Genomic DNA, 13358 nt, shown 5'->3' on the forward strand with positions numbered 1-13358 from the left:
CTAGAACTKGGCGTTTTCAAGCTGGAGGTGAGCTCGTGGAGACAGAAGCCCGGCCTCAAGCCCATGCCAYGGGCACACGGGAAGGTAACCGGAGCGTCTGGCTTGGGAAGAGCTTGTCACCCCTGGGGAGCTGCGGCTGGTGACTCCCGGGAAGGAGGCAACGTCTCCTCGCGAGCGGCTCCCTGATAACGAGCAACCGCCCAGCAGCACTTCCTGCCTCCCGCTCCCGGCCCTGCGTGCAGGCACCACTTCGGCCTCTCTTTAACTTCCCACGCGGTGTTTACAGGGAAATCTCAGCTGCCGGCCGAGGCATCACGCGCCACCTGCTCGCCAGTGCTGCTGAGCGGCGCCCCGTTGCTCCCCGCTGGCCTGGGCCCCGTGGCCAGCTTGTGGCCTGTGGGGCTCCCGGGGGTGCTGGGTGCTGCAGCGCCAGGGCAGCGCTGGATTTTGCTGCGCTTAGCAGAGGAGCTGCGGGACGAGTGTGCGCCGCTCGGTGACAATGTCGCCCTTGATGGCGGTGCCGCAGATGGAGACAAACAGCTCCGTTGTTCCCAACTCTGGAAGGGAGCAGGGTGAATGAGTCCTCTGTGCTGCCTGAAGTGGGAGGAGAGACGGAGACAGGGAGCCGGTGAGGGTGGCAGCGAGAGCCCAAAGCTTGGAGCGTCTGCCCCCAGCAGCCAGGGGAGTGTCTCGCTGCGGCTCCACACCTAGGAGGAGAGAGCAGGATTATCGGCCTCTGCTGGGAGCACTATAAAGGGAGATTTTTTATTATTATTATTATTATTTATTTATCCCCCCCCCACCGCCAAGTCCAGGCTGGTGATCCAGCTTGGTATCCTTGGGATGGCATAGAGAGCAGGGCAGCGACTGCCAGGGATGCACGGGCTGCTTCGTAGGAGCCGGCACTCGGGGGAGCTGCCGGGGGCAAGCTTATTCCATGTCGGAGCAGCATCTCCCTGCGCCACCTGGTCTTCCTGCACCCTGGAGAGTGGAGAAGAGGAAAGGGAAGCTTTGCAGAGAGCAGCTTAAGCAACGGAAAAGGTGATGTTCACCGGAGGGGGACATCAGAGGCCGCGGTGCGTGGGAGTCTGCGGGCACCGGTGCAGGGGAGCCGGAGGGATTCGCTGCGCAGGMCAGGATGCGAGGGGGGGGCATGTGGCTGTTTACGTGCCAGGGAGGGAACGCCTGGGCTTGCACAGAGATACAAGGTGTTTGTGAGCGCAGGGATATGCACCGYGGCCTGGCCCGTGCCGCGGACCACAAGGGAAACTGTGCACGTGAGGGAGGGAGCCTGTGCAGGGGGGATTGCTTGGGGGGCAGGAGGAGAAAGTGACAGCAGTGGGGGAGGGGAGACATGCCTCTAAAACAGGGTGTTGTGCCTCTAAAAGTTTGGCCATAGAGCTTGTAGAAGGGAGAACCAGGAGGTTCTCCCTTGGCGTACGGTGGTGAGGGACGAAGCACCCGGCCGTGGGGCCCCTCATGCTGGGTGCTCGGGATGGGGCTTGCAGGCTGAGCGGCTGCGACGTGGGGCAGGGTATGGGGCTGCCCAAGGGATGCAGGAGCACCTGCCAGGCCACGCTGCCTGCAGGGGGGAAATGGTCAGTGAGGACATGTCCTGTCCCCGTGAAGGTGGCTGCTAGACTCCAACTGGGAATTTTGACTGACTGGACAAGGGCTGGAGACACTGCTGCTCTGCTCTAACAGGAGCACCRGGAAAAAAGCCTCGATCTCGGCATTTCTACTCCTGAGCTATTAATAATTAAGCCACTCACTTAAGGCAAAGTCAATAGAGTAACTGGGTTGGGAATTGTTTGCAAGAAACACCCCAGAAGTGCCAGCCCAGCTGGAGTTAGACATCCGATTGGCATCCCTGCAGACAGGGCTGGACCCCTGCCGAAGTTGYGTTGGGGTTAGCGTGCAGAGCCACCAGGGCGAGCACGGTACGGSTCGCAGCGGTGGGCTCACTACTGGGGAGTTGGGTGCCGGCACCCTGTGTGGCGTGCATGGCAGTGCCCCGTGCAACATGCATGGTGGTGCCCCGTGCAGCATGTGTGGTAGCACCTTGTGCAGCATGCGTGGTAGCAGCCCATGCAGTGTGCATGGCAGCACCCCGCACAGCGTGCATGGTGGCACCCTGCGCAGCATGCATGGGCATGCCCCATGCAGCGTGCATGGCAGCACCCCATGCAGCATGCATAGCAGCACCCCGCGCAGCATGCATGGCGCCACCCCAGGCAAACAGGCAGCCAGGAGTGAAATGGGCCCCGGAGGGTGGCTTAGCATCCGGCTGTCTTCCCGCCTCTGCATCACACACCTTGCAAGCCAAAGGGCAGGTTGGAAACCCAGCATGTCTTGCCAGGCTCAGTGCAGCCTGTGTGTCCGGTGCCAGCTTTGCAGCCTGAGCTGGCAAGGAGGGCTTGGGAGCCCGACTGGGCTGCAGTGCCTGTGGCGGCACCACTGACCACTGTGTTTCAGCGGCAAGGCCTGGAAGCAGTAATATTGCTGCATGCACCATCTTCCTCCTTGCTGACCTGCCAGGGAGGCGGARGAAACACAGACATGCCAAGGGCAGAGGAGAGATGGGCTTGGAAACCAAGCCAAACCTCACTGTTTTGGAGAAGGTCGGCAGCACCCTTTTTTCTGCTTTTCACCTGCTGCATTAACCACCGCTTCCCAGGGCACTAGCAGCCTAAGCTTGCTGCCTCCTCGGGGCTTTGTCTGGCAGCCCCCCCTACACGCGGATGGCACCTCTCTCAAAGCTCAATGCTTGCTGCTTTGTTTGCTGCATTAAGCGCTTCGAGACATGCAGTTTCCTGCAGGCCAACCARCTTTTCCAGCTGGTGCCAGCACCTTCAGACCAAAATCCCTGTGGAGCCCTTGGCAGCGGTGCGCATCTCACCAGTCGTTGGAGGCTCACAGCTGATGGTGCTGCTGCACAGGAACAAGATGCAAATCCAAACCCTGACCACTGCCCGTCCGCCAGTCCTTTTGCTTTGRGAAAGGACAGGCCCACAGCGCCAGCCGCACGCTCCCCATGGCCGGAGGCTGCTCTCTCCATTGGGAGAGGGCCTGACTGCCAGTGCTGCCGGGGCCGTGCTGGGAAGGGCAGAGGAGACGGAGCGCTGGGGAGCACCCACCCCAGCAGAACAGCCCCGCTGTGTCAGCTGCCAGCCGCCGGCCTCGAGATCCGCTTTCGCTTCCCATTCATTATTCAGTGAGATGGAAATCTCAGCTGCACAATATGAGCCAGCAGCGCAGGGCGCTCGGCTCATTGCCCTCCGCCGCCAGGGAAGGAGAAAAGGGGGAGGCGAGCTGGGTCAGGAGGCTCGAGGCACGCAGCAGGCGCTGCTGGGCCAGGGCTCCCCTCACCAGGCACGCGCTGCAAGCAGCGGCGCCAGGGCCGGCCACCTTGGTGGAGGAAGGTGCCTGCAAGCTGGCATTGGTCAGGTAGTGTTTCTGCTCGTTTTTCTCTTCAAAATCTTAGGAAGGCCTTTGCTGCGTTGAGGCTTGCGGGAGATGTAGAACCTGGAAAACATGGCTTTCCAAGCCGGGGTTGCTAGACGTGAGGCTCTAGGGGAGCAACAGTCCTGCTGGATATGGAGGGCTGGTGGTTTATTTGTACCCCATGTTACTCAGGCGGCAGCAAGGAGCATGGCCGGCCGCGGCTGTAGGCAACGTGCAGAGGACGTATGCTAGCCAAAGAGCTGCAGAAGAAATCTTTGGCAGGCCACGGTGTGCCGGGGACAGAGGTGTAGCCAAGACCCGCTGTGCTCTGCTCTGGCTGCATCATACTTTCCTGCAAAGGAGGAGAGCGGGGTTTAGGGAGGCTGCTCAGAGGTGCATGGGCAAAGCTGRCCCTGCACCCCGTCCTCCCCGCCCTGTGGAGTGACAGGGCTGCAAACACAGGACTGCCACCCCACCACGTCCAGTTCTTAGTTTTGCCCTCCAGCTTGTTTTTTTCCAGAGTGCTGCTGGCTGCCACAAGCYGATCACTGCTCAGAGCCCCATGGGCACAGGGTTACCTGCCCTGGCTCGTTCTTGGCGGGCCAGCAGCTCTGGCCGTGGGCCCCAGGCAGTGCATCTCCTTGTCCTGCCACAGAGGACAGCCCTGCTGCAATGCAGTGGCTCACGCACTAGGAGAGCAGCTCTGGGCTCGGGTAACAGCACACTGGACCRGCCAGGCCTCCTGCGCCGGGTGTGGGGGGGAACTACCGGCAGCAAGCGGACATTGCGGGCTGTGCCGGCAGCCAGGAAGGTGCCGGGATGCCTCGGGGCCCACCTCCATCGGGCTGCGCCAGGGGCTGCAAGGGGAAGGGCAGCACCGGGGAGGGTGCTGGGCAGGGGGTCGCTGGCATGGGGTGCTCCCATGGGAGTGGGGGAAGGGGCTGATTGCATGCAGGGTTAGGGGAGTTTTTGTGCCTGTGTGCGTCACTGTGTGTGCATGCAAGCCTGTGAATGTATGTGTGTGCGTGTGCATGCATAAGTATGCATAGATCTGTGTGTGCCTTTGTTCCTCTGTGTGTGTGTGTGCGTGAATGAATTTGCATAGATCTACGTGTGTCTGTGTCCTTGTGTGTGTGTGTGTGTGTGTGTGTGTGTGTGTGTGTGTCAGTGTATGTGTGTGTGTGTCAGTGTATGTGTGTTTGTGTCCCTGTATGTGCATGTATGTGCATGAATGCATAGATGTGTGTTTATGTGTCTGTGTCCCTGTATACATGTGGGTACCTGAGTGTACAGATGTGTGTCTGGGTCTGTTTCCTTGTGTGTGCAAGTGTATGCGTGGATGAGAGTGTGTGAATGTATGTGTGTCTGTGTGCATGTTCATAGATGTGTATGTGTGTTTATGTCTCTATGCGCATGTGTATGTGTGTGCACAGATGTGTGGGCATGCCTGTGCGTGGACGTATGTTTGCCTGTCTCCCTCTGTGTATGTTTGCATGCATGCATGTGCTTTTGTGTGTATGTGTGTTTGCATGCAGGTATATAAGCATGTGCATTTGTGCCTCTGTGCATGTACGTAGATGTGTGCATGTGTGTGCTTGCATGAGTGTGCATATGTGCTTGTGTATGGTCAATGAGGAGTGTGTTTGCACAGTTGGATGCCATCATGCTAAAGCTCCTGTGCACGCAGGGGGGGGGGCTGAGGGCATCCCCTGCATGTGGGGTGACTGGAGCTGCTCAGGTGTGTGCAGGATCTGGCCCGGCTGTGGTGTGAGGCTGTGGAGAGTCACGATGTGCCAGGGCTGGATTATTCTTGGAGTGGCGTGAGCTCAGCTTTCCCAGCCCTTGGGAGTGCTAACTGTCAACATCTACTTTCGTACTAGAGTGGCATAAAAGACTTATGGTTCAAAGGGAAAAGTCCAGAGGAAGGGAAATCCTGAAAATACTGCAGATTTGCTCGACCATTTGGGATTACCGCTTCAAAACCACGCTGCACGGTGAAAAATCCCCTTGCTTTGTTCTGGATACCTGGAGCAGAGCTAAACCACTCCTGTGTTAATCCAACACCAACTTCATTGAAATGTTCCCCTTACAGTCACCTTTGGAAAGCTCCTGGCCCCTGTTGGTAATTTTTTGGTGCATGGAGGAAGATGCTGGTGCTCTGTGAGAGAGAATCCCCACTCTGCAGCCAGAGATATTCAAACTGTGGCTAGATAAGGCCCTGAGCAACCTGATCTAGCTTTGAAATTGGCCCTGCTCAGAGCAGGAGGTTGGACCAGAGACCTGCAGAAGTGCCTTCTAACGTCAGTTCTTCTCTGCCTCTGAATCACCCAATATCCCTTGCTAGAGCTGAGATCTCTGCCTCCAATATTCTCCTATGTAGCTCCAGAGTGATAGTAATACCGGCCCTGGTTGAAGCCTGCCTTGGCTCTGCTACCTGTTGAATCCCTTTAAGGAGCTGCTGTTTTCTCCCAACCTAATTCTAATCTCATACTTTTGTTTTTTGTAAGGGAATTGCTCTTGTTAAACACATGCAAGAATGTCACAGTGCGAGCAGATGTGCCACTCCTCAGCCATGAATCCAGCTGTGCCAGTACTGGGAACATGCTTGTCAATCATTCTCTCCTAGGAGTGCCTAGCACCTCCATGTCCCCTGTGATGCTTCCTGGGACCTTCCGCAGCAGCGTGATCCCCCTGTGCAATGGCCTTATTTGGGTGTCATTTGACTTACTGTTGTGTCTTACGTGATCCCTTTATTCTCCACTTTTTCCCACATTGTGTCCATCTCTCTCTCCCCTCACTTGGCTGTCCACTTTGCTAACCTCTCTCCTCTCTGCCATTTGCAGGTGACCATGATGTTGCACCATGGGAAACACTGGAGGTCCATGTGTAAGGGGCTTGTCCTGGGAACACTTCTGACCAGCTTCATGCTACTGCTCTACTCCTATGCCATCCCACCCCTGCAAGTCAGCCTGACAGAGTGAGTTCATAGAATCATAGAATCAGTAAGGTTGGAAGGGACCTCTGGAGATCATCTAGTCCAACCTCCCTGCTCAGCAGGGTCACCTAGAGCATGTTAGACAGGGTTGCATCCAGGCGGGCCTTGAGTATCTCCGGAGAAGGAGACTCCACAGCCTCTCTGGGAAACCTCTTCCAGTGCTCTGTCACTCTCACAGTGAAGAAATTCCTCCTCACGTTCAGGCAGAACTTCCTGTGATTCAGTTTGTGCCCATTTCCTCTTGTCTTTTTGCATGGGACAACTGAAAAGAGTTTGTGCCCATCCGCTTGACACCCTCCCTTCAGGGACTTGTAGACATTGATAAGATCCCCCCTCAGACTTCTCTTCCCTAGGCTAAACAGGCCCAGCTCCCGCAGCCGTTCCTGATAGGGCAGAGGCTCCAGCCCTCTGATCATCTTTGTAGCCTTACGCTGGACTCTCTCCAGTAGCTCCAAGGCCTGGGGCTCCCCACCACTGGGCAGAGCTGGTCAGAGGAAGGATGATTGCTCCAGGGCAGGATGTGCAAAGGCGGTCTTGGCCCTAGGACAACCTGTTGGATCCCAACAGGGTGCCTGCTTAGATCATGGCTAGGCAGACGGGCAGCRGCTTTCCATGAGCTGCCAACACATTCCCAAGTATCCAGCATAAACATATATAGTTGGGCTTAATAAGCCAGTTATATAGGCACTCTTTATCTCGGGTTTGTCCTCCAAAACCGTGACAGAAACACTGTCACATGTGCCTCACGCAAAGGTGATGACAGGTAAGTTCAATGCTCTTTGCAAAGGGACCTTGCAAAAACCTTGGCAGGTCCTGTCTGAAAAATCATTCCTGCAGTGTAAAAATGTGCAGCTTAACAGTCTCCGTGCTGTGGCTGCCCCAGCCACTGCTGTGCTGGTGCTTGGTGTGACTGCAGGATGAAGGTGGATAAAGTGACCATAGCAGAAAAGGTCCTGGTCCCCCTGGTGCTTGATGCCCTCCGCAGCCTGGATCTGGGAAGAGAGGAGAGATGCTACGGTGCTTTCCAGCATGGTGTCCACCTCAGCTGCCTGGAGGGAAGGGGCCCCTTCTGGTCTGGCTGCACTTGTAGAAATGGGACTGACTCCAGTGAAGTCCCTGTTGATCCTTGTAACAGCCCTTCCTTGGTAGTTGGACCTGGCTGGGACTCTTGCCTGGTGAATGAGTTTGGTTTGACGTCTCGGAGCTGCTGGCCAAAGCAAGGTTGTAGCAGAAGGCGGGTGACTTGGTACCGAAAGGCACCAGCTCTTGGGGCTCTGGTTGGTCAAGGGTGTTCAGAGGCTGCTCAGATGGATGTTATCGTGCAGTCAGCCCTTTCCAGTTCCCTATGGGCAGCCATGCCAGTTCGAGGAGCTGAACAGGATCTTCAGCAGGATGCTCCAGTGCCTCCCCAAAGAAGGAAATTTCTGCCAAAAGCCAGGCACCTCTCCATCAGGATAGCTGGCTGCTGGTTGGCATTGGGCCCCTGGGGAAGAGCCAGGCTGGCTCTGGTKCTATGCACTGTACAAAGCAGCAGAGCAGCCTCCTCCCCAGGGCTGTGAGCCTAGTACCCTTCCCCAGTGCAAAGGCACCAAGCTCCTTTGAAAAACAAATTTGCAGTACCTTTGTGGTATTTGGACTGGGAAGTCAAACCAGCCTCACCGAGGTGTCCTGTCTTTTCTCTCCACCAGGATCCCTATCCCCTATTCCTGCTCCTCCTACCCAGCCCAGGCCAAGGTGCTAGCAGAGGCAAATGGCACACGCAGCTCTCCAGGACAAGGTTGCCTGCCCAAGATGGACATTATGTTCATGAAGACACACAAGACAGCTAGCAGCACCATCCTCAACATCCTCTTCCGCTTCGGAGAGAAGCATCGCCTCAAATTCGCCTTCCCCAATGGCCGCAATGACTTCTACTATCCCTCGTACTTTGAGCGGAGCCAGGTGCAGCACTACCAGCCGGGTATGTGCTTCAACATCATCTGCAATCACATGCGCTTCCACTACGACGAGGTGCGCAAGCTTCTGCCAGCTGACACCATCTTCTTAACAGTACTGCGGGACCCTGCCTACCTCTTTGAGTCCTCTTTCCACTACTTTGGGCGAGTCATCCCCCTCACCTGGAAGCTAACAGGGGAGGACAAGCTAGCAGAGTTCCTCCGGGATCCCTGGCATTACTATGATCCTAATGGGTTCAACGCTCACTACCTCCAGAACCTCCTTTTTTTTGACTTGGGCTATGACAACAACATGGATGCCAATAGCCCACTCGTGGAGCAGTACTTCCAAGAGATAGATCAGCGCTTCCACCTTGTCATGTTACTTGAGTACTTTGATGAGTCCCTGGTGCTGCTGAAGGACCTGCTCTGCTGGGAGCTGGAAGACATCCTCTACTTCAAGCTCAATGCCAGGAAGGGCTCCACTGTCTCCAGGCTGACACCTGAGCTCTATGAGAAGGCTACTTCCTGGAACCTCATCGATGCCAAACTCTATCGCTATTTTAATGCCACTTTCTGGCATAAGGTGGATATCTATGGGAGGGAGCGAATGGCAAAGGATGTGGCCGAGCTGCAGCGAGAGAACGAGAAGATGAAAAGTATCTGCATTGATGGGGGTCACCCCGTGGATGCCAGTGCCATCCAGGAGTCCTCCATGCAGCCTTGGCAGCCACTGGGTGAGAAGTCCATCCTGGGCTACAATTTGAAGAAGAAGATCAACAAGAAGCACCGGAAGCTATGCCGCAAGATGCTGACACCTGAAATCCAGTACCTGACTGACCTAGGGGTCAACCTCTGGATCACCAAGCTATGGAGCCGTGTGCGAGACTTCCTGAAGTGGTAGGCAGGGAAAGGCAACCAGCCTTTCCCTCCTTACCCAAGGAAAGAACCAGGTGCTTTCATTTTTCTTACTTCATGATATCTTTTGGTTGGACATAAGCAGAATTGGCTTGAGGCTCCTGCAGGGAATGCAGTCCTCCTCCCTGAAGACCTGGGCACTCAAGCAAGGTTGACCTTGCATGGACCTCTGTGTCCTTCATTTGGAGCCCCACTTGGACAGAGGCCTGGAAAGGGTCTGCTGCTTGTCCTTGTGGCTGCCCACCGCCCCCTTGCTGGCTCAGCCTCCTTGGCTGGGTGCTCCCAGCAGGGAGGGTGGACCGGAGCAGAGGAAGAGCCCGTGGAGCACCACTGCGGCAGGCTGCGTGTCACATCCATGACCTGTAGCACCCATGGGCAGGCCTTGGAAGCAAGACCAGGTCATAGGATATCACAGCTAGCAATAGGGTCTTCAGGGAGTTTTCTGCAGGGGGTTTTCTTTCCAAGAGAATCTCTTTCTTCCTTCCATGCAGGAGTGCTGGAGGCAGTATTTGTGACAGACAGATCCCCTGTCATCTCCTCATCACAGCGAGAACAGGGGACCAGTCACTGTGTCACCAGAGGTGACACACTGTAGATCACACAGGGGAGCAAGAGTGTGCCTTGAAGGCTGCGTGTGTGTGTGGAATTGGCACAGTCTGCGAGGGTGGTGAGCTCGAGGGGAGACATGTTGGCTGGACTCGGAGTCCAGTATGCGTCAGTGTAAGGTGACAAGCACAGGACCCGCGAGGCTCCAGCTGTTGCCTTGCATATTCAGGGAAGAGGCTGTGCGTGTGTGTGTGTGCATGTGTGTGTGTGAGAGAGAGACCTGTGCATTACAGTGAACAAGCACAGCAATAACCGTAGGGCCAGTACATGTGTCAGTATTGCACAACAGCAAAGGATGAGCACGCATGGGAGAGGTTGTGAGCGGTCAGTTGTGCAACARCCGCAAGCATCTCACTGCACGAGGCTGTGTTAGTCCGGGTGTCAGGCGGCTGAGGGTGAGTCTATCCCAGTGTGCAGGGAAAGCTTGGTGCCAGGTATTACCAGTACAGGGAGCTGTGCAGGGATCCAGGAACCCCGAGGGGCTGAGGGAGGGCTGGGGGCGGCTGGGTCCTTGCTGAGCCGTGCGTGGGTGGGAATGTGTTTGGCCTGTCTGTGTGCTTGTTTGGAGCCACGCACGCCCTGCGTTCATGCCTGCCTTCCGGCCTCTCAGTCCTTCCTACCAGCTGCAGTTGGCACTGATTTACCCCGGTTTGGGGACACCCTTGGCCAGGGGAGGCCAGCATCCCCCTTGCACTGCCGAACAGGCTACACGTGGGTCTGAGCCCTTCCCCATGCTGGTGCCTGGCCGGGAACCCAGCACCTTGAATGCATCATTCAGGGGCTYATTTAATAAGCTGTTTTTCCTCAAGCCCCGATTCTGGCATCCGTGCCTGAGCCCACCGTGCTGCTCAGGCCAGTCTCAGCCCCAACTTCGCAGGTTCAGTGAGTGCAGCACGTTCTCAGTCCATCCTTGCCTGTTGGTCCATGTAACGCTACCAACCCAGAGCCAGCCAAAAGACTTGGCAGATTTTTAAGCGTCATCAATACTTGAGCTTTGAGAATGTAAAAACCACCCTGAAACCCCAGACCTGCCTAAAGAGACTTGCAGTCCTTGTGCTCAGCCACCTGGGGGATCCAGCTGTGGGGGCGAAGGGCAGGCACCAGTGTCCAAGCGTGAGAATACTTGTCCCCGGCCCCAACAGCCCGGCCCCATGCACACAAGGATGCTGTGCCCTGTGGCAGCTGTCCCAGCTGGGCTGGTCCCCAGCTCTACCCCTCCTAGGCCAGCTGGTTGTCCCAGTTAGAGGGCCCTGTGGTGGCAGTCCCTACTGGGGATGCACTGGAAGGACCATGGGGTCTGGTGAGAACTGGTGAGGGCACTGGGAAGATAGTGGTACCTGGCACTGCTGGGCCGCAGTGGGCAGCAGCGGCAAGTGCCCGAGGGGCTGGGAAGCAGTGTGGGGCCACCTCGGGGCAGAGCAGCCTGCGGCACCAGGGTTGTGCTGCGCCGCAGTGTCACAGGCATAGCAGGGACCCAGGACGGTGCGGCAAAGAGCGTGAAACCTACTGCACACTTGGGCGCGCCGCCCACGACCCCAGGCGTGATGAAGGCAGCCAGGCTCTGCCTCGGCAAAGGCGGATCCTGCAGAGCACAGCAGAGGCAGCAGCCTCCTTGTGACCTGGCAACCGGTATGACCTATCCCCATGCTCCGCAGCATCCTCCGCCAGGCACCGAGACACGGCTGACAGAGCCGGTGGGGTCTCTTAAGGGCAGCCGCTGAGCCAGGAGGCTCCACGCAGCCTCCGTCCCCAAGGCGCGCACGGTTCCCGTTCTGCTCTGTTCATAAGGACAAGAAATAAAAAGCAATTCTACTTTTTTAAAATAAGTGTATTGTATATTTGGCAGTTTTTAATATAAGAATCATCCAGCTGGTCTCAATTGGTCTCATTCTTCTCTGCGGGGAGGGGAGGGAGAACAGGGACCACTGGAGCTGGCTCCCCCAGTGCCAGCTCCCACTGGGCACTGGGATCCAGCCCTGCCACCCACCTGTCCCCAGTGCTGACAGTGCTGGGGTGCCCTTGGAGCTGCCATCACCGCCACTAGCAGTGCTCTGCTGGCAATGAATCCCTGAGCCYGGCATCCTGGCCAGCGCAGCCCCACAGGCACCCAGCGTTCAGCCCTGATGGCACGGGGCTCTCTGACTACAGCGGGCTGCTCTGGTGCATCTCTGGGCCTTGGGGATAGGCGTTCCCCGCTGCTTCTCGGCCTTCCCATGCAGCTTGCGGTTCTTTCCCATCACATTGCAGAAGCCCAAGGAGGCGCTTGCCTCTCCAAGGCTGCAGCCCCTGTGTCCCTGCTTGCAGGCAGCCAGCCCCAGCTGGTGGGTGTGTGGGCTCAGCAGGTCTGATGGGCCAAGGATGACCCTTCCTGGAGGCTGGGAGTTCCCTGCTGCAGGGAGAGACCGGGTAACTTGTGGCAGCTGTGAGGCTGCCACACTGAGCTGGCTCCTGCTACAAGGAGGGCTGAGCCCAGGGGTGATCAGTGCAGGTGCCTATATAGCCTGTGCTGTGCTGGGCCTCAGCTCTGGGTGCTATGGGGCTGTGGAGAGGGTGCCTGGTGGTGGTAGCTGCTTGGGGGGTGCTGCTTGCTGCCCAGAGAGGTGAGTGAGGTCCTCTGGGTGGCTGGAACTGGCTGTTGGGCTCCCAGCCCTGCTGGACCTGGCCAGGGGTGTCTGTCAAGCTCAGGAAATCCAGTGCCTGGAGATGCTGGGGAGGTGCAGGAGGTTATTGGGAGTATTTCTAGAGACATGTGTCTGTGCTCTCTTCCTTCCAGCACCCACTGGCTTGGTCTCTTATGGGTGCAATGGAGCCAGCATTCACCTGGTTATGCGGTGGGACCCCAAAGAGCATGGGCTTATGCTGGATCTGCAGTCACTACACCTGGGTAGCTGCTCCCCTTCTGCTGTTGACAGCCAACAGGGTCTCCTGCACTTCCAGTATGAGATGAAGGACTGTGGCTTCTCCCGCCTGGTGAGTCAGGACCCTTCAGTGGGTGAAGCATGGAGTTGCTTGGATGCCCCTGAAGTGGCTGTGCCCTCCCTCTGGGGGGTCAAGGAGGGATGTTCTCAGAGCGGCTGGAGAAGAAGGATGTTCCTCTGGCTGTGGAAACTTTCTGTCTTGACCCCTGAGGAAGCCCTTTGTGGTATGGGCTCATGCTGAGGCTGTCAGCCCAGGACCATAGCTGAATGTTCAGGACAAAGAAGTCCTGAATGGCTTCAGACATCTTTGCAGATCAGACAGGTGGCTGGTGTGTGCATCCTGGCTGGTCCCAAACTGCCTGCTTGGTGGCTAGGAACCGCAGTGGGATGCTACCCTTGAGGGGGATGTGATCATGTGGTGGTGAAACCCACCCAGTGGAGAAGGAAAGACCAAGGGATGTACTGACTTCTACTGTCCCTGATGCCTGCAGGTGTCTGGGGATGTGGTGGAGCACCTTGCTGACCTGCGGTACCAACCACCCT

At 57.1% G+C, this 13358-nt stretch overlaps 1 protein-coding gene across 2 annotated transcripts; it reads left to right on the top strand.

Moving 5' to 3' along the window:
- The first annotated feature begins 786 nt into the window (after positions 1-786).
- GAL3ST1 (galactose-3-O-sulfotransferase 1) lies at positions 787-12706 on the top strand. Of its 2 annotated transcripts, none has more exons than XM_085311683.1 (3): positions 787-1041; positions 6288-6421; positions 8128-11735. In XM_085311683.1, the coding sequence occupies exons 2-3, from the start codon at positions 6294-6296 to the stop codon at positions 9275-9277; spliced, it is 1278 nt and encodes a 425-aa protein (XP_085167809.1). In that variant the 5' UTR covers positions 787-1041; positions 6288-6293; the 3' UTR covers positions 9278-11735. The 2 variants fall into 2 exon arrangements, with proteins under 2 accessions (XP_085167809.1, XP_085167808.1); XM_085311682.1 differs by lacking the exon at positions 787-1041 and adding an exon at positions 12671-12706 and having other exon boundaries at positions 8128-9326.
- The last annotated feature ends 652 nt before the right edge of the window (positions 12707-13358 follow it).

Source organism: Rhea americana, unplaced genomic scaffold (assembly GCF_003343005.1).
Source record: "Rhea americana isolate MKP2758 unplaced genomic scaffold, rheAme1 scaffold_347, whole genome shotgun sequence".
NCBI lineage: Eukaryota > Metazoa > Chordata > Aves > Rheiformes > Rheidae > Rhea > Rhea americana.